The 27,658-nt window shown below is 43.2% G+C and overlaps 1 protein-coding gene across 2 annotated transcripts in view; it reads right to left on the bottom strand.

Annotated features, from left to right (window-relative positions):
- gria4b (glutamate receptor, ionotropic, AMPA 4b) overlaps positions 1 to 27,658 on the bottom strand; it is a 72,337-nt gene that overhangs the window by 32,087 nt on the left and 12,592 nt on the right. For both annotated transcript variants that reach the window (XR_011037817.1, XM_068331009.1), the window contains exons 3-5: positions 8,773 to 9,012; positions 2,786 to 2,970; positions 121 to 174 (exon numbers count right to left, since the gene is read on the bottom strand). Coding sequence is in view for 1 of the 2 variants with exons in the window: in XM_068331009.1 (XP_068187110.1) it covers positions 121 to 174; positions 2,786 to 2,970; positions 8,773 to 9,012 (479 nt within the window). In the remaining variant the exon portion in view is untranslated. The remainder of the gene's footprint in view (positions 1 to 120; positions 175 to 2,785; positions 2,971 to 8,772; positions 9,013 to 27,658) is intronic.

Below are 27,658 nucleotides of genomic sequence, written 5' to 3'. Positions count from 1 at the left end.
AAACTAGCTAACAAACATACGCGGCGGCTATCAGAAACAAAGGTGATGGTGTGAAAATGATGTGATGAGAAAGCAGCAAAGACACAAATAAGGAACCCATCTAAAATGATCTTCCCTCACCAGGTTGGCCATGATGTAATGGTAGCCTTTGACGTGCTTCCCCACGCTGACAATCTGCAGGGAGGAGGAGACCTTAAGGTTAATACAACTGGATTTCAGCGTAGCGTACAATAATTACTCTAAATGATGCGTGTGACAAGCAAGTGTGTGCGTCATGACACATTGGGACCGTCAAGTTTAATCCATAGAAGACGGGACGTCCAACCAAATAAACAGGCCGTCATCTTACAGAGGAAGTAAACACTTCATGCCTCCAATGGCATGACAATGCTTCTCGACACGACACACACACACATACACACACACACACAACACAGAGCTGCATGTTGGTGATAAAAATAGATTTTGAAAGCTGACATCTGCTGGGAAATCCCAGTGGACATCCAGTTAATGAGGGTGTAAATTAAACTGAATAAATGCTTTGAAGCATTGAGAGAAGGGTAGAAGGGTGGGTTACTATCAGTTCAGGTTTACTGCTGTCCGGACCTGGGCAGCAGGTGGGGGAACAGCTGCAGTAGATTAAAATACGATGCACATTTTATTTTTCAATTTGAATCACAATATGTAGCTGTGTCCAATCAACTCTGCTTAACCTGTGCATAATTAATTAGATATAAATTACAAAAACAATGATAAAGTATGAAAAGAAACGTACATGTCACATGAACACACTCAGTGAATGAGAACGAGATCCGGTCTCAGCTGATGTTGTATCCATCCGTAAACTAAAGGTGATGTCCGAAAGGACTGCTCATGTCTCGGATTTTCACTCATATGTCAAACAAAAATATAAACAGAGCGATGGCTCGTATCTCAAAACACTCGTATGTCAAGCAGCTTGTATCTCAAAGCACTACTGTACTTATTTATTTTGACAAAAACATTTACTCAGCACAACCAATAAAATTAGTTTGACCTTCAGCATATCTTCATTTTGGACCCGTGGCATTAATATTATTTGATTCGAGAAATGAAAAGAAAGAATTGATTTTCGGACATTATAAATTTTCAATATTTGGATTTAGAGAAAAGTGAAAAAGTCTTTTCAGTAGCTTCATCCGTGTGTCACATCGATGGCCTTTTGTCATTCACACGCCAGCATCTGCACAGTAATTATTCATAATGGCCTCATTCAGACACGACAGGACCACTACAGACAGAGCCACGACATCCTCCATCTGGTGCGAGAGGGAACACAGTCTCTGCTGGAGGACGACGGCGAGCCGGAAACCAATCATCTGAGAGCAGGAGACGGTTTTCTGCTCTCAAGCTGCGGCGCTGATGACTTTAAAGTTCAGTTTGACTTTAAAACCTTAAACGTTGACCATCGTGGATGCACAGCCCTCTCAGTGAATCACTCATTCCTCAGCTACATTTTCCTGTATTTAACCTAGCTCCACTGGAGCTTTTTTTTTTTTTTTTTAATTCAATGACGATATGAGAACACAAAGACAGACTGCAGATGCGTTTGAAAGCACCTGTTGGTACATATTCAATAAACCTTTATGTCTTTTCATACTTTTGATTCAAAGTAACATCTGGTCGCTTATGAGCCTTGTTAATGAGCAGATAATGAATGTTTGAATTCTTGTCCTCGATCAGGACGACTTGGCAACATGGAACTATAACAAAATGACAGTAACACAGGATTAAATAGATTTTTAGATCTTAAACACTTCTCCTCGCTGCGAGATTTTCTGTGAATGCCTGGACCAGGATGTCGAGACACACATCTGCAAAGAAAATGTTGGAGCTGTGACAGATGTCACAGCGGAGATTTCCTGAATAATTGAACAATTACCGAGACGCCAGTTTCCCCAGGGAAGATGGAGGGATGAAGACATTAAAAAGAAGGAAAGCACACATCATATTCTGAGTGTGCGGATGCCAAGTAAGACCACCTGAGATAAGAACAGACTGTTTTCAAGTTCAAAATGTTCTAATTAGCACAGATATGGTCCAAAAACAGTGAAAAAAATCCCCCATTGCCTTTGCAGAAACTTAATTTCTGGCATCCTGTAATCGCATTTCAGAAACTGGAAATAAATCCAGCAATTAAGGTGATTATTTTTTATTTAACGGCACTAATAAAAAGATGTTTTTCCTCTCACTGATTATCCTCTTTCCATCATTATTGCCCAGAAAGCCACTGTTGAAACATTGTTGAGTGATAATTCAACACCAGGTGAGACATTTTAGAAAGACTTTTCAGTGCACACCCTGCAGAAATAAGCAGGTGGCATTTTCGACTCCAATATCCACATCTTGTAACGCAATGATGGGAAAATAATGGATGTTTACAGTTTGGGTTTTGTCTGCCACTCGCCTGCCTTTTCCTCTCCGGATAAATTTGTTATTTCCGACCTGTCGGATCATCTGATTCTCGCCTTTTCTTGCACGTTGGCTTGAAACCAGTCTCCATCTCAGGGGTGTCAGGATTTCCCTCAGAACCTCCTCCAGACACAGACGGTATCCTGGCGTGACAATCTTTTCCTGAACCATAGAGGTAGGTTTGTGCCTAGAGCGTCGTTTCACTTTGAGGACATGTCAGAGGGGCTTCGCTGCAGGACGGGTTGGAACATGTTGGCGTGATTGAAAAAAAACTATACTCTGATTGTATAATAATCTGTAGTATTACTTGAACACTATGTCAAGGTAGCGTCACCTGCTCCAGCATGTTCTGAAGTCTCTCTGCCTCCAGGTCGATGACGAACTTCTTCTCCTGCCTGCGGTCCAGATCTTCCAGCAGTCGTCTGTAATTGGCATCGTTGAAGTTCTCCACGCAGATGGCGCTCACCTGCCAGTTGTTCTGTCCCGCCTTCTCCATGATGGCCTGCAGGATGGCGTATCCTGACAAAGACAGACACACAAGGCAAGACTCATGAAAGCTATGGAGACACAGGGAACGGTGAAGGTGGTTCGGTTGAGACTTTGATGATAAGCTAAGAAGAAATAAATTTTTTTTATCCTATTGTTTATAGCTTTCCTTTTGGTAATAAGTTTTCTGTCTCTGTCCTATTTATCATTGAACATAGACACTTGACTCATTATTGGTGTTGTAAGTATAATGTGATTCATAGGAGACGGTTCGATAACAACATGGACTCATTAACTGTTTCTAGACTTGAATTGTTTTCTCATGGAAAAGCAATAACCCTCATTAATGTGTTAAGAGGAGCTAGAGGCTATCCATTACGCTATCCCTGCTACAGCTCTATCCACCATGCTATCACTGCGATAGCAGTGCTAGCCACCATGCTATCAGCTTTTTCTCAAGAAAATGTTGACTCATTTTCATCAGTCATCATTTGCTGGTAAACTAAAGCTTTCAAATGCTCCTTCTTAGTTTATCAGCTCCCACATTGGGAATGATGAAAATGAAGCTGATTACTTCCTGGCTGAAATATGGCACCAGACCACACGAGATTAGAAAACCTGTTGATCATAGTTATATCCCAAATTGGCTTTCGCTGACACGACATCACATACAAACAAACAAAAAAAAAAACCCCACTCTTCTCCATCTGAAAGAAATTGCACTGATGAAAACTCCTCTGAAGCTTTATCTCTGGGCCTGGTTCCAAACAGATCCTGGCTTCTGGTCCACTTGGGAAAACCAAGTTTGGATATAACACTTGGCCGTCAGGTTTGTGTATACAGAAGATGAGTGTCACAGAGGAAACAGGGGAGCTGTGAGGGCGGCTGCTCTCCAGCAGGAACAGATGTCCCTCTTAAACGGCCCCTCCTGGTGGCCATCACAATCTGGCAACCCATCTCCCTTTGCTCCCAATTAGTGGATTAACCTGTGCTCTGGCAACCCGGATCCCTCTCCACCTTCTCCATCGCCTCCCCCGCCCCTTGCTCCCCATTAGAGGGATAGCGACGCTAGAAGGGACTGCTGGTTGACACACATCATCGGAAAACACACAAATGTGCACAATTCATTTTTCAAGTTACAACAGAGGAAAAATTGGAACGGCCATTGGAAATACTTGAAACTGTGCTTGGATGAAGTTTTTAGACATTTATATTTATCATCAGCTGACATTAGAGGCATGAGAGGTGAGGAATGATGAATTATGGTCCTAAAATGAACCTAAAATGTTTACAGTCAACAGAAAGAGGGCACCAAATCCCTAAAGCCAGTATTTGATCAGATTTATAGTTTATTAAAGTCACAGTTACTGCATTTGTAGTTGAAATGAAATCTGAGTGACATGTAAACCCCTCATACAGCTTATAGATTGGTCGTGGTGACGGCTGATGACCCTGCTGAAACAGTCCAAAGCAACTGGAGAAGTAGGTGCATGCTGCAAAATATAGATAAGCAAATATAACCCTTAAATGATTCATAGGTGGAACATTTATGTAAGTTTGAGATATTTTTTTGACAATAAATAACCTAATAATTTAAATAAGGACATTGAAGGGGCCCTGCTTTGGCCTCATCCTGTGCTTAACATCATCCTAGCTTAGCGTGACGGCATGGTGACACATGGTGTAGAGCCGAGACTGACGGCGTTGATTCTGATGATCGTATTTTTTTCTTACTCTTATTTCAGTTACTCTTCATCTTTACACACTTCATCCACATTATGTGTTATTTCCCTGTTTGCCATTTTTAAACAAGCGGCGCCGTCCATCTGTGTGTTGGATTTTAGGTGCGAAGGCGTTAGTTGATTAGTCAATCAACCGAGCGCGTGTTCACAGCCAGAAGAGGACAACACTAAACAGAAAAATTACCACGGGTGTTTTCAAGACATTCGTAGTGTTCAGCTCCTTGAGTCTGAACACGTTATTTCCTTATCTTGACGTTCACTCTGCAGCGTTTGTATCTCCATTCCCAGGGCCTGCAGAGGGATGGAAGCTGGGAGCCAAATCTGACAGCTTTTCTTATTATAGTTCAAATTGTCCCTATGAAAAAGCACAACTGAGTGCAGACTCTAAAGTCACATATTAACAGGTTACCAACGGCTCCCCCAGGAGCTGGAGCTACTTTGCTGATATCGGCTGCATTGACTGAAGCTGCTTCAGACAATCGAGCAGCTGTTGCGACTCATGGCGGCGAGGAACCGCCGTTTATCTCATTAAAGAGCGTTTCGACACGACAGCTCTTTGGTTTGCTCGTTCTGTAGAAGTCAGTATGTGATGAGGCAGCAGGGCTGCTCAAGGTAACCACGGTTACGAGATGACCACCATAGGGGTGTGTTAATTTTCAAGTTTCTCTTTAGTTATTTTCCTGCACTATGAATTTAACACCAGAGTTTCATCCATTCAGGATCTGATTGGTTAACAGACTCCAGACCTGATACTTGAAGACTCACGTGTTTTCCTTGTTAAACACATGAAGCTAACATGCTAACAGTTACAACACTGTTTATTCCTGTGGATGGAGCAAATCCATGCCATAATACCCCTCTGTGTCCCACACTGTAGATACAGTTAGGATGTTGTTGAACCTCAGACTGCAGAGGAACAGCTGGTTACGAGGAAGTTCTACGGTGCCAAACATTTTAATTGGCTCTTCCAACATATTTTATGTCTTTTATGCTGCAGTCAATCATCATTCGGCCTCGCCTCGGTCTGTGCTGCAGTGTGTGGAGCCCATTGTCTCCCCCAAAGGTGCATAGAAACACAAACCTAGTGGCAAGGATCACCAGAAACTACCAAACCACTGTGGATTTAGTTGTGAATTCGACTACAACCAGCAGATTTTGTCATCTTTGAGTGCCTCTGGCTTCTTGATGATGGTTATCAAAATCTGACATCACGTTGCGGTTCAGATAAATATCCCAGGTCAGGTCTCTCAAACAAACACTAACAGATGGTTTTATGTAACTACATGACATCCCTTCATGTGATCTACGTGGTACACGTGGAGAGGGAAGAGCAGAGGTGGCATTGGAGGCCAGTAAAGCATGCAAAGGGCCAGCTGATTACCAGCTGATAAACGTGTCGCCCTGCGGCTGCATGTGGAGCAGCAGCCAGCCGCGATCAGCGTCAGCGTCAAAGTCACAGCCGCGGGCGGGCGTGCAGACCGCCGTTGCAGCGGGTCGGGTTGTACCGGAGCCCAGCTGGACGCTAGATGGAAGCAGCTGCAGCGCGTGGAGACGAGGCCGAATGCACATATGGGTGAACCCAGCCTCGTCTTCATCTTCCCTCCCCGTCGTCCCGTCTTCAGATGCTGTGATGCAAACTGTCAGTATTTATCTTCCGCGCCGCCACCCGTCCCCCCATCGAGTCAAGTCATTTTGTTCTCGCCTCTGTTTCTTAAAAGGAGGCATTCAGCCTCCACCAGTTCATCAGCTGGAGAAAGATTGCCTCTCCTCCGCTGCTCCGTTATTTCCTCTCTGGTTCAATCCGCCTTTGTTTCTGTTCTCTCTTTCTCTTCTCCTTTCATGCACTCTCTCCTAGTCTTCACTTCAGCTCTCTGTTGTCTCCCTTCTCCTCCATTTCCATCTCCACATGTCTTCTCATCATTTACTTCTTTTTCACTTGATTATTGTCTTTTGTCACCTCATCTTTCCTTTGCTTTTCCTGTCCTAAACTCCTATCCCCCCTCACCTCCTCTTTGTTTCATTTAATCTTTAGTTTCCTACTGTTTCCTCTCCTCTCCGACTGGCGCCCACTGACCATTGACTATGTGTGAGCTGATTCTACATCGGTCAATTGTGGATGAATTTAAAAATAAATCATCCAGCCGCCTCCTGCAAACAAAGCCCTGACATGGATGTTCAGAATGTGCACTTAAGTCATATACAGTGAAGCTACGCTAACAGGCGCTCAATCACCTGACTCACCCTTAAAACAAAGACAGAGGAGCTCATGACATATCTGAGACACATCTATCTCTACGGAACAGCAGCACCTCTTCATCTTCATCACGCAGAGTGTGCAGGAAATACAAAAAAGAAACATGAATCCAAAGGACGGTACCAGAGATTGTGTGTTAGCTTTTCTAAAACACCTCGTGACTTTCCGGCCTGGGAAAATGCTTGTGCAGGAAGTCTCTTTGATGGGCTCCCAGGCGGCAAAATAGATTTCAAGAGATCAGCTAAAGCTGGCAGGCAAGACAAATGAGTGACGGACACCAAAGGAAGTCAGCAGTAGTCGTCAGTACTGATAAGTCCAATGTGACAAAAACACATTTCAATGACCGCAGCTAGCATAGCATCCATCATCAGATATCAGGTTATCCAACCGGGAGGGTGCGTTGGATGAGGATTGAGGAGAATGAGGCCGATCATGTGAAACAACTGTGTATTAGTCGTTAGCCTGAACTAGCTGGCTAGCAGATGAAATGCTACCAAACCTAAAGCAGCCCTTGCAGCAATAGGAACACAATGCAGATGCTAGATGCTAGACTATTCAGAACATCTGGCGGTGCTTCTGATCATTAAAGACTTTAATCATCACACCACGGGATCATATATACTCTATCCCGTCATGGACAAATGATCTTGAACCAGTTGCGTTGTCAGGATGAGGTATCTGTTAACCTAAAATTCAGGTTGTGCGTCCTCTACCTGTCTCCAGGGTGGCAAAGTCTCACGGCGAGGAACCTTTGTTGTGTTTTTTGGAGAGCACTTGATCAGATATGAGTCGGTTTTGTGGAGAGGAGGGAAGGCTTTTTGCCCAGTCAAGCGTGGACACATTGAGATAAGAGAAAAAGAGGCAGGGAATGAGTTGCTCTGAAGGGAGGTTGTCTTGATTCGGTCCTCACTCTGTTGCCCCCATACAAGCAATCTGCTCATTTACTGCAGTCCCTGCAGCAGCACACACAGAGAGAGAATGAAAACCCCTGACTACCTCCTGGAAAATGTATGAAAGGGAGATACGATCCAGCCAGTAGCCCATATCCATTCTGTCTTGTAATGGAAATGTGACATGGGGGGCTGAGCACGTACGAACCTATTGACTGTCTGGGTGTGTCTGTGTGTGTGTGTGTGAGTGTGTTTGTGTGTGTGTGGTGAGACAGAGAGATGGGGGGGACAGCAAAAATAAAAAGGGAAAGAAAAATTCAAAAAGAGAGAAAAACATCAGGGATGAGATAAACGTATGTTCTCTTCCTCGGGTGGGGGTGAGGGGGGGTGTCGAGCCAAGTAAACAAATAGAGAGGGAGGTCCAGCGCTGCCCACAAGACTTCTAACAGCAGCTGCACTGAGATATCGATCACCCGGTCGCCCCGGGACATGTGACCAAAAAACAGCCATTATTGTCCCGGCTAATCCATCCACACATGTGTGTCATGCAGGGGGCAAAGAAACACCAGCGGCAGGTATATCTGGTTTCTCTCAATGAATTTAATATATATACAGTATATATCGTCTTTTATATTCCCATGATGCTCCACTGTTTATGGTTCAACCTACAGTACATCCCTGTAAATAACAGCATGCTCTTAAATGTGCTGTAATCCCATATGATTTCTTCCACATTGCTCTGCAGTGTAAATCTGTATTACTGTATTACAAGGACTCTGCAGAATAGCGTTTAGATTTTTACCAAAAGGACACGCTGGAATAAAAATAATCAGAGAAGCAAACTAATGAACACCAATCAGGCTTTTCAGGTGGTTGTCTTCACCAGGTTTGATCCATATGTGTGTTTAGTGGTCACAAAATGCTGGTGCTGCTTCAGTCTGTCTCTCACCTCGGTCAGTGTCGTACAAGAAGACGAACTTTTTCCAGTCGTAGTGGTCGAGAAGCGACAGCAGAGCCCCCCGGATGGAAGGTCGCAGCTGCAGGGTGAACTGGCTCTCGCCCTCCGTGGGGAAGCTGGGCGTGATGAGGGAGATGTGGAGGGCGCTGCAGAAGGACGTCAACGTGTGGACCGAGCGCTTGTCGTACAGGCCGAAGATGGCAAAGACACCGCGGGAGTACTGGGAACAAACTGGAAAAGAAAACAAGGGGAAACCATGATTAAAACCAGACAAGGACGGAAAGTGATTTATGTTCATTTGGATGTGAGGAGTTAAACGAAGCCTTAAAGTAGGGTGGGAGGAACATACGTCCAATCAAGATGTCCTTTTATTTCTTTATAATCATTTAAAATTCTTTCTCTGCCTAATCCCAAGATTTTAGTTATAATTTGGATTTTCATTTAAATCTTTCACCTCAATTTATCATAACTTCCCCTCCTGATGAACACAAATCATTCCCTGTCCTTGGGTGACTTCAGACGTTATCAGCCCTCGCAAGTCTAACATCTAACATAACATTGGAGGCTTGTTTTGTAGATGCACTTGTGCCTAATATCTCACACACACATCACCTTTTCACCACACACTTCATCTGCACACAAAACAAAGCATGTAAAAGGTCACGGACTTGACAACTCCCACCACAAAGATCATGTTTTTTGACCTCCTTTCTGTCTCTGTCTGTAACGTTGCGTGATGGATTTTTCTTCACCTGGGCTACGAGTTTGATTTCAGATACAGCTTCATCGAATTTAAGGGGTGTGTTGTTCTTCAGCGGAGGAGTGCCCTGGACCGAACGCCATCGCCGGTACTAATCGTCCTGTCTCTGAAGGGCGTTTTAATGCTGTGTGAAGTCACTAAACACTGGTGAGACACAATAAACCTCTCTGGTCATTCTCCAAAACTTTGTCATTGACGTGTTATTTCATGTAAGGTTCAAAGGCCAAACAGTAGATGGTGGAGATATGGCTGCACAGATCAGCCACCAACCAGAAGACAAACTCTTGTCTTATTGTAAATGATAGCGTTACAAAGAAAGAGAAAATGGGTTGAGTTATTTTATTTTTCCAAACTTTGGATCCCAGGGAATCAGTTTATGCTCAAACAACACATTTCTTCCCGTGAAAATTTCCATCTATGGGACACAAATCTTGGTGTGACGCCTGTAAACTAATGGCGACACACACTAAGTGATTTTCCAGTTCTCTCAGGATGAAGAGAAAAAGATGTGGGTGCCTAACATGAGCATTAATAGACATCACACTCCAGAAACACCTGAACAGACGATGAAGACAAAAGGCGGCTCAGTGTTTTGAATGACAGCTGATCGTTGGGAACCGCGGTGTAGAAATCACCTCGGCGATAAATCCTCGGCAGCGTGACTGGAGACGAAACAACAAACCATTATCCCCCCTGATTACCACTTTAAATCCTTTCTGGAGAAGCGCTGAATGCGGCAAACAGAGATCAAAAAGCAAACGGATTCGCATCCGCTGACGCTTTCTTCTCCAAAGCTGCACTGTTCCCTCATTTAAACAGCAACGGCAGTACAAACATCTCCGAGCGCCGCGTCCAATCGCTGCCCTCGTTGTTGTGTAGATATATTCTAGAGGACATATACCCATTAATGAAACACGATGCATTCACGCTGCACCCGCTTCACGCCATCGACACGGCGCACACTCAACCTGCATTTACTGCTTTTTATTGGTTGGACTTTTGAATTAAAATGGAAACGTTGCATTTTTCAGAGTCGACTTGAGCTGCTCGGCGCTCACATCCACGGCGTGTGCTGCTCAGGGAGGCCTCCTCATTATGGAAAGGTTTGGCTGTCGACAACCGCCGTGCTGTAATTGCCCAGTTTTTACACACAACAAGTGAAAGAGAAGATAATGAGCATCCTCTGCCGGTTTCCGGGTATGAGGAGAATCAGAGCGAGCAGCAAATTGAAGGAGGAACTCGAGATGTTCCTCTTGTTAGAGTAAAATACCGGGTGGGGAAGCAAACAAGAGGGCTGCTGTATCGACAAACCCATTGTTTCCATGCAGAGTGCACATTTTACTGTACAGACAGAGAAACAGAATGTTCTGATCCGCCTGCAGCCTCCCCTCCACCCCCCCCGAAACAAACCAGACGACAGTCAGAGAGAAGGAGAAGCCACACTTCTGCTTTTACACACAATTAAGTTCTATAGAGGTGCCAGAAACTATCAGGGAAAACAGTCGAGCCTGAGCTGCTGTTGGTTTTATCGTAATATGACAGCTAACATTTGCTCTTCCCCTCATTGTGACTTATTTAAAGCGTTGGTAGAGGAGATGTTGCAGCAAATATTTTAAATTAAGGACTTGTACATTATCTATATTAAGGGGAATTGCCCTCATTTGCTCAAACATGATGATTTCACAAGTGTTTTGGAAGCGAGTTTCGGTCCAACATGGAGCTTAAACGGGTGTCATGCAGATATGTGAAGCCTCTTAGGCCTTCATATGTCTTATTTAAGAGCCCAGAGCCCACAAGGCCTGCTGATGTGCGTGTGTGTGTGTGTGTGTGTGTGTGTGTGTGTGTGTGTGTGTGTGTGTGTGTGTGTGTGGTGAAGGCTCACAGGATTTGTGGTAGAGAGAGTATTCACTCAACCAAGAAAGGAGTCCAGAGGTGGAAAATCCACACATCCCACTGATGTTACCCAAAGGGACGGGATGACATGCAAGCACACACACATGCACACACACACACACACACACACACACACACACACACACACACACACACACACACACACACACACACACACACACACACACACACACACACACACACACACACACACACACATGTACACCCTCTCTTATCAACACATTTCTGTTATGCAGAAATATCCGTTTGAAAATAAAGATGCGAGGAGGAAACCTTCCAGCTGAGACCGAAACCTCAAACTTTGTCTCCCCCTGCTGTGTTTCGCTCCACCAGGCTTTAACTCATCAGCTCATTTTCAGCTGAATCTTTAAGTACATCAAACGCTCCTGTAAAAGGAACCACTACAACCAATAAAAACACATTATAGCTGCTACTCAAATAGCTTTCATGATGCAGCTTCTGAAACTGGAGTATCCTGTAAAGATTTCCTTCTGGATTCAGTCCAGAAGATGGGACACCTTCAAGGTCACGTTTCCATCCAGGAGCTGCCAGTGAGGAGATTCATCAGCATGGACAGGACATCACCTGGATGCTGATGTTTTCATCATATCATCTGATGCAGAATAATTTCTGCGCGTGGAACTTATCTCTATATATTTACAATTATTTTAACAAGAGTGTTTAAAATACTGATTTTATGTAGTGTTTTTCTGGTGGTTGGTTCACTCTAAATGAGAGTAAATACACATTTTTCTTCAGCGGTGCTTTTCTCCATGGTTTGGTAACTTCACACACTTCCTGGTTAGACTTCCTCTTTCTAAACATGTGTGTCTGTATTAACCAATCACAAGCCAGAATGACATTGACTGAGGCAAATGTGTGTAACTGCGGTTCACAATGCAGCTGTAACTATTTGATAATATAAATATGTAAAGAAAAATTGTGAACATCCATTTCAAAATCTTATATCATATCAATGTCAATAGATTCATTAGTACATATTAAACATTTCAAGGATTTACGTGATTGTTTCAGTCAATTTTTGAATTCTTTGTCAGAACTACTTGTTTTTCTTTTATTTGTCCCTCCTCCAACAACTTCCTGTCATTCGTGTGAAGCCCGTTTTCAAACTGGCATCATTTTTAGTTTGATAGTTATTCAAGAAAAACAACATTTCAGCAAACAAGTTTTTATGCACCCGAGAAAATTCAATTTCATAAAACTGTAGAATCGACTTTTACTCATCGAGTGACGTGACGCCTGTTTTTTTTTAAGACATAAAACTTCACAGAGAACCCAGATGAGAATCGCTTCTGTGCAAAGTGGCAGCGGAGGCCAATCGCAGCAATCCATCAGAGTCAAACCGTATCAAGCAGACGCTGCTCTGTGTGACCTGGTGGTGATGTGACAGCAGTAGTACTGACAGCGAGTGGGCGTCGGCCTCCTGGACTGGTCCATTTAGTCCCACACCAGCAGTGACCCTGAAACAGCATCCGCCGGCCTCACACTCCACTGCACAAACAGGTCAGAGCGCGCACACACACCCGGCGCGGCTCGCTGATCAATGGGCCAGACGTTCTGCGTGTGACACACTAAACAGCATCGCAGCAGAAGCTCTGCTGTCGTTTTACATCACCGCCATCTGAAAACAACCAATCAGCTCCTGGGAGTCCATCCGGTTGAAGTCCATCAGCCCGAATCATCTAAAACTCCACAAACTCCCCAAGTTAAGTTGAGGTATGCTACGCTAAGCTATGTTATGCTAATGTGAGTGTTCCCAGTCTGGGCCTGCTGATGAGGAAGACTTCTGCTTCGTCATTGGTGCTGAATCAGTGGACGGTCGGATGCGGTCTAGTGCCTTTGACACACTTTCCCCGCCGTCCCTCAGGTGCCAGGCCCCACCGATGACACGGGGGCAGTTTGATGATGACTGCCCCCAACCTCTGTCCCATCCATATATTGATCTCAGCTACACAGAACAAACCTCCATTATTTACCACTTGTTTTAGAGCAAAAAAAACACAACAGGCTTCCTGATGGAGGAGTGATGCATTCAGTTGCATAAACCTGCTGGACCTTCAACAGCTGCTCATATGAAACTTGTATCCATTAAAATGTTTTTTTCTGTAGTAAGAATGCTAATTAATCCCTAAAGTGCAACAGAAAACCTCAAAATGATATTCTTAATTTTCAGACTGGATTCAGTGAACAAAGGCGTCACAGTTTTATTTTTTAAATCGTTGATGGAAGGTTCAAAGACAAACAAGCATTCGTCTGTCTCTCTGGACTCCCCATACACAACCTTCTAGTTCCTGCCTAAGGTGAAGAACAGGGGTACTCAACTAAAACTAAGACCCTACCTCACTTTAATTCATTCAATTTATTTTGTGCAGCCTGCTTAAGTCAACAACTGGCTTATGTAACAGCTATAACAGCTTTTTTCTCAACTGCCTTTTAACCTTATTTTTCGCTAGTATTTTCACATATTTTTTGTTTTTCATCTCACTGATTAGATTATTCTAGACAAGTAGATTAATGTATTATTATATTATTATCATCGGACACCATGATGCTATGAATTATAGCACTTTACAGCAACAGTGCAACTTTTATCATTTCATGATCCACTGAGCCATAAGGCTAAAATTCAAGTTGGCCACAGTTCTGTGAGTAGGAAACTTTTCAAGTGAGATCTGGTGAGTGATATTATCCTAAAAATCCATTCGTGATGGTATTTTCCTTTGTAATGGAAAGACGTTTTCATCGACTCATGGAGACGGAAGCTTCTCAGCTAAACATCTTTTATGGGGGGGGAGAAACGGAATAAAGCCAAATTGTGTCTGTAATGGTTTGAACGAGGTTAAAAATCAATGCAGATGTCTGTCTTAGCATCCCAAATGAAAAGAAGCTACCGCTATTTCAGCGGTCGTACGCCGCGCTCGCACCGGGCCGACAGCCATTTTGAATAGAATCACGGCGGCGAGCGATCGCTCTATTCTCAATCCAAAAACGTCGACCAGCACGATGACTGTCAGGCACGATGCGGCTGCTTCACCCTACGGCGCCTTTTCTTACAGATTCATTACTTGGTTGAACTGGTTCCCACTGTGTCAACTGAACAACAGGCGCGCCAAAGCAGAGCATCATCATCATCATCATCATCATCATCGTCGTCATCAAACAGTAAAAGCCTCCACTTTAAACTGTCCGTGTTCCAGAGCGAACACTCAAAGACTGGCTGACTTCACCCGCTAAACTGGTTTATGACCAATTACGTACAGAAACTAATTACATTGCCATCATCCTCAACGCTGTTTAGCTAACGCTAATTTGCAAATTATATCTGATAGCAGATTAGCCGTTCACGGGAGCTGAAAATGTAAATCCTTCACAGTTCAAATACATTTATGAGAAGCACCTTAAGAAGCAGGAGAGATTTGAAGCTGTAAATGTTAAAAACCCGTTCACGCCGCACATTGTTTTACGTTCCACGTTTGTGAATTAAGACGACAGCTACGGTAAACATTATCTGTTCAGCAGCATTCTGTGTTTTCATTACACCAATTATGCATCTGTTCACATCCCTTCTATGACTAACGGTATCATCAATCCCTGCAGCCTATGGCCAATCGTCCATTTGAAATGGCATCCAGGAAGCAGGAAAAAAAAACAAAAACCCAGCATGAGGCAGAAAAATCCAATAAGTTTCTCATTTTGATCAGCGAAAAGGATTTGTCTTAATTTGCCTCTGTATCAAATCACACACAATAGCAAAAAAAAAAAAAAAAAAATCATCAAATATATTTTGTAATGTTCAGAAATCCCGTTAAAAAGAACTGGATCAAAACAACAAAATAGACTCGATATTATTTCTCGGTCAATTACGTGACTTTCTCTCCAGATATGCTGTTTACAACAAACAAACAAGCAAACATCACCTCCGCTGCACAGACAGAAACTGGAACAGCTTTTATTAAGTGGCTCGAGGCTAAATCAGCTCCCTGTTACATTTACAGGAGCGCAGGAACAGATAAAATGGTATGAAACCTTTATGAAAGTACAAACAACACATTGTGTTTGTCTCTAACCTCTGCTGCTGATCGGTTTTTCCTTCGTCAAATATTATCATTAAAAAAAAAAAAAAGCCAGAACTGTGGCAAACATTAAATGGAAGAGTGAAATATTTATACCTTTGCTTCAGGATTTCAAAAACTAGAATAACAAAAGAAGATTTACTAAAAGACAAAATTATTTGGAGACATTTGTGCCACATTTTCTTTAATTTCATGACTTTTATTTCCCGCAACGCTCTTATTGTGGCGGTCACAAATATCAGTGAAGGTGATCTGGTGATGAGGAAGGTGGGAAGACGTCAGTATGATGAAGCATGACAAAAGGAGATGCTGTTGACAACACGTGTGCGTATGACTTTTCCTTTGGCATCACACACTGCAGAATGCCACCGATACACACACACACACACACATGGACACACACACACAAACACTGAGCAGCTTCCTGTTCTGCTTGACATTGTCTTCCACGATGCCCTGGGTTAAAGAGAGACGCCATGGAGGAAAGATGGAGCTCCTCCCCTCCAACCCTGACCTGACTTGTGTTTCTATACAAACACACAATGAGATAAAGCAACACAACTACGACACAAGCTTTAGACACTCTGTCTGTATATAATATGACACCAAAGCGACTTTATTTGGTAGAATCAGGGAGGATAAGTCTCCCATGTTCCTATAAACTACAGACCTGCAGCGTTCACAGCTGAATCTATTCAGAAAGCCTTCATTTCAAACCTGCGGTGAATAAATCATACAAACCGCATTGAATCCATCATATCAGAGCCTGGCAGCGTGAGATATTGGCAAAATGTTCAGAAACTTAAAGTAGAGCTGCACAATTCCACTAAGTGTTTTCTGCAGTCGGTGGACTCCCGCTGCCGTTGCTCTTGTGGGGAGAAAAGATGATGACAGATGGGAAAAATACCGCCGTGATCGGGTTCCAGCGCCGGCGCTGCGTCAGGCTCACGGCCCGCTTGGATATGTTGATGGAAAGAAGGGAGTAAAACACACATTACATTTCTAAGCCTGCAGAAACATACAGAGCAACGATAAATAGAACGGCTAATAATGCTCCTCAGATGGGCCGTCCTGAGGCGGAAAACACTCCAAAACGTCTTAAGTGCAGCCAGGAGGCGATGGAAGAACTAAATCCTTTTCCACGTAGCATCCATAAAACAGGAGCTAAAGAGACGGAGTTAATGGCTGATAAGACTCACTGAGCTTCCTTCAAAGATTTTTTCTCCAATAGAGGAAAATAGAGGTAAAACAATAAAATAAATGAAAATACATTTTTCAAACCCTTTAAGAAAAAAGATCATTTGAGGATTGCACTTCTTTCAGGAGACAATTGGCACCAGATTCACAGACTTTCTCATGTGAAGCTAATAATTTACAAAACCAGCCTTGTTTTGTATTAGAATGTATTTTTAAATTTCCCTCACGTTTTAAAATTCGCTTGAATGTTTTTCATTTGCTTGCTACGCGAGGACAGGTGGAAATTAGCCTGTAGCTAAATCTGGCGCAAAAGTTATTTTCTCTTCTTCAGTGCAAACACATTTGTAAGTGTGTGATGATATAAGTAAAGTTAATAAACCAAATGAGTCCATTCAGAGCTGCTAACATGGATTTAGCTTGGACATTAGTTTTAGAAACCTTAAACACATTGAAACAAGTTGATCATTTTATTAATTAATTAAAACATACTCTATTATTTTAACAGTGGGATCTTACTTTTGACATTTGTTCCCCGTGTGGTGTCGCAATAACGTTAGAAGCATTAGACAATAAGCTCGTCCGTTACTTAAGGACATTATTTATTGTTTCACGCAGCAGAATGAAGCTTTTCTTTTTTTGCCAACCTGAGGGAATTTCTGTTATCTTGATTTATACATTTCATTAGTTCACTTGTTCCTTTCTCATAACCTCCGACACCGTAGAGCTCAAAGTGTAGAATTAAAATGAGGGGAAGAAGCTCGGATCTGATTTACAGCCTGGTCATTCTTCTTCTTGAGCATCGGAGAAGGCAGACGCGGCAATGTCGTGACGTGAAATATGATGCTTTATCAGCTTAAATGGACCCAATCCTTAGATCATGTTGGGAGGCACACGCTCTCGCACACGTAGAGAACGAGATGCATAATTACCCACATGTGAGCATGTCGGCGACAAAACCAATAAGCTTCCATGTGACGCCCTGGACGATAACCACCGCTGCTGCTTTATATCTGCACGGCCTGATTTACAGCAGCTGCAGGACATTTCTCTGCTCTGCAGGCGACTCTTGCAATATAGTCACGGTCCATCCAATATAGACGTCACCAGAGAGACAACAGGTGCTGCTCAGCCTGCCATATATGGACAAACAGGAAGCTAAATCCTTTCATCTGTTAGATTCCACACGAAACATGAACAAAAATCACCGCTCACATTTCAATTATTGGCCCAGATGTGAGAAATTAGCATCAAAAGGAGGAGCACACATTCAAGACCTGCACAAGTCCAATATTAGCATAAGGCTTATGCTATAATGAGTGCAAAGATTGTTTTTATAGCATGCTAATGCATTTAGGACAAAAAAAATACCTGCAGAAACTTGTAGCATAGAATAACGTTCCAAACGTAGGAATCTCCTAAGTTAATTTACTTTGCAGTACTGGAGGATGGGGCTCCGTTAGCATGTTAGCTAACAGTTTACGACTCACCGTATGGTCAGAAAGCACAGCTTGGGCCTTGAGGCAGAGCTGCAACACGAGGCCTCCACCTGCTCAGCTCAGTCAGGTGGCTGCATGGGTCTGCTGTCTGCTCTGGGGCCCAGCTCGGAGCTGCATCACGGGGCCATGACCGGCTCCACACAGAGGAACATCAATGCTAATAGGATCTGTTTTAGGTCATACAACTGCACACGTGAGCAGACGCACACGCCAAGACGTCATGGGACAGGGAATTCAGGCAGAGGAAGAACACTGGTTGAAGAAACACCCTGCTTCACTGATTTTTGAGACGGCGTATCCATCCATGCACACAAGCACACACACACGCACGCACACACACACACATACACACACACACACACGCACGCATGCATGCACGCACACACACACACACACACACTGCTTGCAGTTATATTCATGGAAAGTTCTTGGTCTGAAAACAACAGTTCTGTTTCGGCTGATGCTGTCAGACACACACAGCATCACAAATGCATGGAAGAGAAAGTAGGTACACACACATACACATGATGTATATTTCATATATACACAATAACAAATACAGTTTAAAAAGATAAATGCACACAAAATGCAATTTTATTTAAACTGCAGTGTTAAAATGTTTAAATTCTTCCTCTAACTTGTACACTTGGTTTCCTAAAACTGCTTGAAAAGTCATAGAAAAAGCAGTGAAAGGATAAGAAGGCAGATGAATATAACTGCAAGCAGTGTGTGTGTGTGTGTGTGTGTGTGTGTGTGTGTGTGTGTGTGTGTGTGTGTGTGTGTGTGTGTGTGTGTGTGTGTGTGTGTGCGCATTTGGGCTGATGGGAGGTAAATCAAAGCCATGAGTCAGGAAAAGTAGGGAGGGGTGGGGGTGCAGAGGTTCAGGGAGGACAGGACACGCAGGACACGCCGCGATAATCCAGCAGCAATGACACGCCAAAGAGACTTTTTCCTTCCCTCTGCAGCTTCTCCTCCCGACAGAATTCAGTCACCGTCTTGTTTCCATTGCGTCACAGTTTAAACTTCCATTCTCGATGCTATTAGTCACGTTACCCCACCCTGGCGGCTGTATTTATAAAAGACATGATGAAGGCTTCACAGCCCCCATCATCCGTTTATAGAATTGTAAAAATATTTTATACCATTTTCTTACCCCATTCAGGTGTATTTTTTCAGTTACTACACATTTATAGACAAGACCTTGACTAATGCCAGGCTCCTCAATAGACGTCTGTGTTGTTCATCTCTGAGAGGCAGACATGACTCGTTTGTCTGTCTGAATGGCTTGAATAGATTGTCATGGTCTCCAGAGGATGACTCAAGAACGTAACGATTCCTTGATGGTCAACGTCTCCATTTGGTGAAAGTTTCTGATTTTTTTCTCTCTTTTGCTTAGAGTTCATTTATTTTTTTTGTTCAACTCTAAATTGAACCCCCCCCCCCCTCCGGGAACATTGTGTGTCTGCAGCTTCTTCATTTTCTGGTTATGTGGAGATTTTTTTCCACACTGGTTTTGAAGCAGTGAGGGGAGAGATATGATCATTTAATAAACATATAACTGAGTATTAAGTGTGAAAGATTGACTTTAATAAATGAAGGCGATAGCACTGACATTAACAGGCCTAAATTCAGCCTGTTGAATTTGGTGTTATCTGCAGTCTAGTGAAGGTTTTCTGCAGAACAGCTGCACTAACCTTTCTAAGTAGCATGAATAACATTACTAAAAGTAGAAATTTTCCTTACAGATCCAAAACAATGTCACACAACAATGCGTTTCATCTTTATTCCTGGGAATGTCGTCCAGACCCACCGCTGTTTCCACACGGCTGACATGTTCTGTCCTGCCGCTACCTTGCACTAACCACTGTAGAGATATTTGTCCTATTTTTAGAAAGTGCTGAAAGCAGCTCAGACAAGCAGAAAATATCAAAAAGCACACAATATATTTGCAGTTACCCAGCAAAGGCCGGGAGAGGGAGGGCAAAAGGGGGCAGGCGCTTATTCGGAACTTAAAGAGCTTCAGCAGCTCTGCTGACTTTTATCCAAATGAGAGGAAGATGCTGTAAATGCAAACAGGGATGACAGCTGGATGCATACTTGAGTCAAGAAATCCCATCTACATAGAGGGAGTAAAGAAAGAAATAATGAGATATGTGGTAATATTAACAAGAAAAACCATGTCGACCACCCCGAGAGAAATTTATTCAAAAGAGTGAATGTGAACAAAATGCCATTAATTCAGTAATGAGATGCTTTCACCCCTGGGTGCTGAACACAGAAGGTCATGGGGTGGATGACAAAGATGTTGACCAACAATGACCTTCAGGCGGTGCTGCTCACACACAAACATAGTAATGAATGCATGTTATAAGTGTAATATCCACAGAAAAGTCACAGAGTGGCTGGAGAGGCTGTTGGGGAGGCAGAGGGTCAGACGCTAATCAGAATGTCGGGGGTTTAATCCGGACTCCAGCTGCTTGTTGAGGTCGTCGCCCACAAGATGCTGAAGTCCGTCTGATGGGAAGCTCAAAATGATAATGCTAAACTAATATCATCCTAGCTTTGCATGCTAAACTTTGCTAATTAGCTTTAAAGATAAAAATGAACTTCTTTGGTTGTCTCTAATAAGGGTGAAAAATGGCGGAAAAATAATGTTAAAATTTTAATTTCTGACAGGATAACGATATCAAATTAACAGTCAGCAAACTAACAATTCATCCAGAGCTGGATGTGATTTCTGGAACCAAATTTATCCGAAATCAAGTTGGATGGGCAACAAGCAGACACCCTTAGAGTTTTTTATGCTGCAGACTCTAAAAATGTTAAGAGCTTTAATTCAAATACAGCATTAAAAATATGACATTCATTGTATTGGATCCAATAAAAATACAGTAACCACAATATTATGAAGTTAAGAAAAAGCAGGGGAGGAGACCGGGAAGACAAAAGACAGGAGAGATTGGACCAGAACCAGAATGGATAAGAAGTGGAGACAGGAAGAGGAGAGGAAGTAGTGATTGAATGATGGCGCTCGGAAAGCATGCCTCCGTTTAAACGCAGCCGCGGCTTGTAGCCAGATGGGAGGGTTAATGAGAAGAGAGCCATGGCTGAACACGACGCCACGGCGTTGGGTTGCACCCACAGAGAGCCCTGAAAGATCCTACAGGGAGTGTGTAGGGTGTGTGTGCGTGGATTGCACGATGTATGCGATGAAAGATTGATGCTAAAAACTACAATGCTGGTAAACACCATCTGGGTGTTCAGAGGAGCAGAGACAACCAATCTTTTTCACACTCATAGACACACTCAGAGACGATCAACTGGTCATAACGACCACTTTTACGTTTCCCCAGTTTTCCCAGTCCCTTCGGACGCTCCAACTGTCAATCTCCAAACACTCACGCACAGTTCCATTTCACTTACATAGCTGTTCATTTGAAATGTGCTGAGGTTGCAAGATTAGATGACGTGCATTATTTAAAACGAAAACGATGAGTAATCCAGACACGCTGCATTCACGCGCCTCATTGCACGGCTTGAACTGTCTTCACAATTGCAGCACGAAAATGTTTCACCTTGACCAAGACAGACATGACTTATTTGAGCTAGCTATGTTCGCTGCTATTTTAAAATGCTAAAACACAAGCACCTGCAGACAAGACTGAAAATCTGGAGGTCAACAGAGTTGTCGCTATAGTAACAACACGCTGTCCAACATAGTTGCATCAAATAAAGTGGCAGATTTCAACACTGCAAACTGGCTCACGTTAGCCTTAGCTGTGATGCTAAACACATCACATGCATTTTTCATTTCATCTGACAAATGGCGACGTGTTCGCTAGCGGCGGCTCCCGTTTGCGCCATAAAACACAAAGGCAAGTTGTCAATCTATAAATGACAGTTATTAAATCACGTGTGCATCGAGAACGACGGGGTGTAAATAATCCTTGAAGGGAAACATGAGCGTTAAGGTTGAGGGAAACTTTCAGTAGAGTCTCCCTGACATTTTGTCAACTCCTCCCAAATGTAATGTGATTCCTGGTGAAATATGGCACACAAGTGTTTCTTCCCTGAACGGTTTGTAAGAGCAAATCTCTCTCTGGGAATCTTCTAAATCTTCCTTTTTACATCATTATTTGTGCTTTGGAAGAGAAATCCTGTTTATCTGCTGCAGAGTTTTTGCTGGCAGGATGACTACACTGCTTCCGACTGTGTAGTCTAACAGAATACTTTATTTTGTACCTGTGGAGTTGGCACCTGGTAAGCTGTCACCTCCATTCCTTGTGGGAATATTCAGCTTGGCTTCAAATGAGATACTGTACCTCCAAACTCCATCTGTTCTCCCCTGTGTTTTGTGAACTTTGTCTTTCTCTGTGTCTGCAGCTTTCCGTCCTCCCTCATGACTGGTCGTGTGTCTTTCCAGCAGCCCTTTCCTTTCCTTCCTTTGCTGCATTTGCTCATCTTTGTCATTGGCGGGGAAGTGCTAACGTGGCGGGGGGTAGCGCTCTGTCTCCTCCTCCTTCTGCTACCGTTACACTCCACTAAACCTCAGCGCTGTGGAGCAGTTCAGCCTGTGTGTTTAATTGCTCTACACTTCCAAGATGCCTCCCTGCTGGCTGAGGAAGAAGAAATCATACCTCAGGTGATTGGGGTGAGACTCGTAACGTGCCACTCCAGTATTTAATTCAGGATGAGTTTCTCCACTTCACTTTTTGCAAAAATAATCCACTTCCACAAAATTGCATGATGCCCATCTATGGCTTGATGACCCCGCATTGACACCCATTAACCAAAGAGTAAGCACTTAATGCCTGTCCAAAAATGACTGTAATTATAGAGGATCATAACCCACCGAGTGTCAATATGGGAGAGCAAAGATTAATCTGCACACCAAGAGGAGCAAAACGGATAAAAATGCTGAAATAAGTGGAGTTTCTGTTAACTACGGATTTCAGCTGTGATAAAAACACAAACACACATCCAGAGTGAGAGCTATCACACAGCTAGTCAGTACATGAAGGGCTCAAACACTATCAATGACTGCTGGTCAGGAACGGGCAGCGATCTGAATCGTTCTCAGCGTGGAAGCAGTTTGGAGTTAGACGGCCAAATGTCAAAAATATTTTGTGCTGACTGAAAGGAAGTCATGTTTCTCTGCAGAAACATCCTGGATGTCTATCGAACCCCCCGTGAGGCCACCTGTGTTCCCCACCATATCAGTAAGGCTCCACCCTTCGCCCTCCCAGATGCTCAAGCAGATCTATCTTTATTGGTATGTGCAGAGGAAGACCGCTGGACCTCTTCATTTCTTTATAAATCTCCATCAGAGGCAGACGGGGGTGACTCTGACCTCATTACAGTGGGTAACAACTGTTATCAGCATCATTTGGGTTCAGGATTTATCTTCCCTTTCCCTTGTGGCTCCCATGTTTTTTTTCCTAGTAGCCAGAATGGCGGCGTTTGTTTTTTTTTTCCTCCCCGTGATGTTCAGATCAGGGTAAATGAAAGCTTATCTTCATGGAAACTATGTTTGACAATAAGGAATGCTCGTTTCATTATAGTTCACATCTAGAAAGCTGGAAAAGAAGTGGATAACTGCCAAATGGATATATCTGCAGCTCTGCATTTGACCTCAGGGTTGCTCTGCTGCATTATTATGTCACCACTTATAACTTGATTTTATCTAAACATGGAGTTTTCCAATTGAAATAAAAAGGGTTAAAATGTTCCATTAGCTCTGGTGAGCAACCCATTAATTAGAGCCAAACAAGAGCTCCTTGCACTAACAGCTTTTTTATGACTTGTTCAAAACGTCTGGTTTTTTGTCAGCACATGAATTGTTAGGCTATGCAGGTTGACATTAATGGTAATGCCACTGGATGAATGTACAAATTAAGTGATACTTTTTTAAGGATATATTTCTTGTGCTCGACATTAACAACCATTTGCAAAAGGTTCTTCGAATCCAAATCAAGACTGTGTGTAGTTTGGTGAAAACCCTCTAGGTTTCCTTCATTACAGAAACGCAGGGTGAAAAAACACAGAAGATATGATTATGGATCTTTTTTTTTTTTTTCCTTTTGTGTCGTAAAAGTGTGTCCGATGTGCTATCTCATCTCTGGAAATGTTTCCACCAATAAAACGACGGCGGTTCAGGTGAATTTCAGCCTTTAGAAGCCAGACGCAGCCACAGAAATGCATTTTGGATGAGATTGTTGTCAGGGTGGACATCAATAATTAAAGCATCTGTTCTGCCGGATTGTTTCGAGGTTTATCCGAGCGCCTTTCTGACACAACAAACACTGGGCTTGGGAATGCATTGGGATTTTATGGCAGCAGACTCAAAATGCCGTTGCTGGAGTTTGATCCACTCCCTCTGTTCTTGTGTTTGTCCAAGACGTCACCACAAACAGATGAAGAACATCCAACAATCAGGTTTCACTCTAAGTCTGTAAGACGGGCCGGATACATCATCCCAGGAAGGCTCATCGTCTTTTCTGAGATACGATGAATGTGAGGAAGGAATGAGAAATACCGGATGCTGGTCCAGATCTCCGGCTCGGCCTGAAGTGTCTCAAAAATCACTGAATGGATTAACACTGAATACTGACCAAACTTAACCAGAAGGTGATTTTGTCGGTCGTCACTGTCCTTTTTAGGTCTGAGATACATGACTCAACTGCTACTGGATGTGATGTCATGACAACGTGTGAAAACCTTCCTGACTTCTGACGCCTCTTCCTTACATGAAATGAGACTTTTGTGACGATTTGGCGTAAAAAGGACTTTGTGAGATCCGGGAGGAGATCTGTGTCACGTGGCTTCAAACTCTAACATCTGTACAAAATAATTTCTTTAAGATCAGAACTGGCTGAAGTGAAAGCTGTCATATTGAGTATTCATAAAGGCACTTTACCATCATGAAGCAGAGATTTGGAGAACATATGGACCTCAACAACCGTCATCTGGGCCTGGAGCCCAGAACATATCTCAGACACTTGTTTCTGAGCCTGACTGAGAACAATCCCTGTAGCTGCTGGAGCTAACAGTAGCGTTGCCAAACCACTTAATGGTCAACTTACCGACTGATTTAGTCGCCTAATCCATGAGCACACAAAGGGTAAAATCTAATGCTTCAATCTGAAGCTGTGTAAAAGTCAACATTTGAAAGGATTTTCGTATTTCATAAACATATTGATGTCTTTTATCATAAACATACAAATAAAAAAACTTTTAAGTTGATCAATAACCAATATAGATGGATACCCAAGTAATACTGACCCCTGTTAAATACAGGAAGCTTATTGGTCAATTACACACATTTCTAAATGGTTTAAATTAACTATTAAACTTGAAAACACACACACACACACACATACTCTCACACAACACCAAACAGATTTGATCGTATGTTTTTATGTTAGCGGTCTTGCATAACACGTGTTTAAGACAGTTTGGAAGTTCTTCAGCAGGAGGGGCATCATCTGCCCCTTCTGCCTCATTACACCCCCCTCCCCCTCCCCGCAGCTCTATAGAGCCAGGAAATAACATGGCGAGGAGGCCTGGATCCATGTAGCGGTAGGCATTGTGTGTGTGTGTGTGTGTGTGTGTGTGTGTGTGTGTGTGTGTGTGATCTGTGTGTTTGAGGGACAGAGAGGAAAATTGGTGCAGGAAAACTGACAGTAATGACTTAAAGAGGTGAGAGCAACAACAACAACAAAAAAAAAACAACCGAAGAAAACCAACAAATACTACGAGGTGTGATTCTGAATTATGATCATCATTGAATAAAAAATACCGTTATGTAACCCTCCGAGTCGTCATCCAGAGCGAATCACACCATCCATTCACGCTGAAATCTCGTCTTGATTTCTAAAGACAGAGTGAAACGATTTCTGCAGCGAAGACGAACTGACGAGACGAAGCTGCCTTAAAAATCGTACCTGCGTATCTTACACCTACGTGTAAGGTTATTATGTTAACGAAAGACCGACACGAGTTGGTTGATGGACTCATCTTTTGTACATGACAAGTTGCTGCGTTGCCTACTGATGAGCAGGGGTGCAGCAGGAACCTTGTCCTCCTACATGGAACTCCTCCTCCTGACTCTTGTAAGCCTTGGAGGCTGAGATCACTCGCCTCTGTTCTTAAACGCTCCTCTCTCCTTCTGTTTCCATCTGCAGCCGTTTTTTCGCTGATAAAATGAAATCAAAGTCAAACACTTTCGCTTTTCCCTCTCCCTCCTCTCCTCCTCCATCTCCGGCTTTGTTTCTCCTACATAATTGGTCCCAGTCACACAGCAGAGAGGGAGGAAGGACTTTTTTTTTTCCTCCCCTCTCGGATCCATTAATGTGCATCATCATGCAGTCTGTTCCCGCAGGATCGGGCGAGTCAGCAGATTTACTCAAAGAGGAAAGAAGGCGGTTTGAGATCCCTCATCAGAGGTCACAGATAATTCATTATACATTTTTTATAAAGGTGACATGTTGGTCTGTCTCTGAGACGGGAGTAGGACATGATATCCTGGAGGCTTTCAAGGTGGCTAGGAGTGGTTAGCAGCTAATTCAACACAGAAAATTAACCCCACATGTCTCCAGAACAAACGTGGGAGCTTCTGACCCTTGGAGCAGAAGGAAGACGATAATTATCCTTTTAAAAGAGATTAAAAAAAAGGATGAATGAGGAGAAAAAATGCTCTGGACTGTGAGTGAAAAGTGCTGAAATTATTTATAATAAGCAATCGTGGGAAAAAGTGAAACTGTAATGTGACCTCTTCTGACAGGCGGCTTCTAAAAATCATTGTGCACGTCGGTTACAGACCGTGTCTCCTCCAAAAGGTGTTTCTGCACCTCTTCTGTTTGATTTGGAGGAAAGGTGCAGGAGGTGTGACATCCTAAAACGGAGGTGAGGTCAACGGAGTGGAGGCAGGAAGGAACGAGACCGGCAATACAGTAAAAGGCTGTTAAAACCAGCCTTTAACAAAGTGGAATCGCTGCAAACAAGCCGCCTTTCACGTGGTGTTATTGTGAGTCTAAACCAGCGCAAACCTATCCCAAACAAAACAAATCTCAGTAGTCGGTAAACAGCCTTTAAATGAGGAACTAGCGTCCTTTGATTTACTGCTGAGTCGGATAATCGTCACCAGCGAGGAAGATCGCTCTCCATCCACAGACGGCGACGTTTCTGTGTCGTCGGTCGGCTTTAAAAATCTGTTCCTAAAGAGCTGTTGGTACATGGAAGTAATTAAGTGAGTAAAGTTAATTATGTTCAGCGCTTTCGACAGAACAAGGTCGAGTCATGAATAGACTGAGCGCTAAGGCTTCAGCTAGCAGGAGCGGAAGAGAAAAGACAGTGACGAGCTCACCGGCCTCTAGATTTTAGAACATCAGTTTAGTGACGTTTCATTTTGTGTTACA

Source organism: Antennarius striatus, chromosome 13 (assembly GCF_040054535.1).
Source record: "Antennarius striatus isolate MH-2024 chromosome 13, ASM4005453v1, whole genome shotgun sequence".
Taxonomy (NCBI): domain Eukaryota; kingdom Metazoa; phylum Chordata; class Actinopteri; order Lophiiformes; family Antennariidae; genus Antennarius; species Antennarius striatus.
Note: the sequence above shows the minus strand (reverse complement) of the source record. Positions and strands in the feature narration are given on the sequence as shown.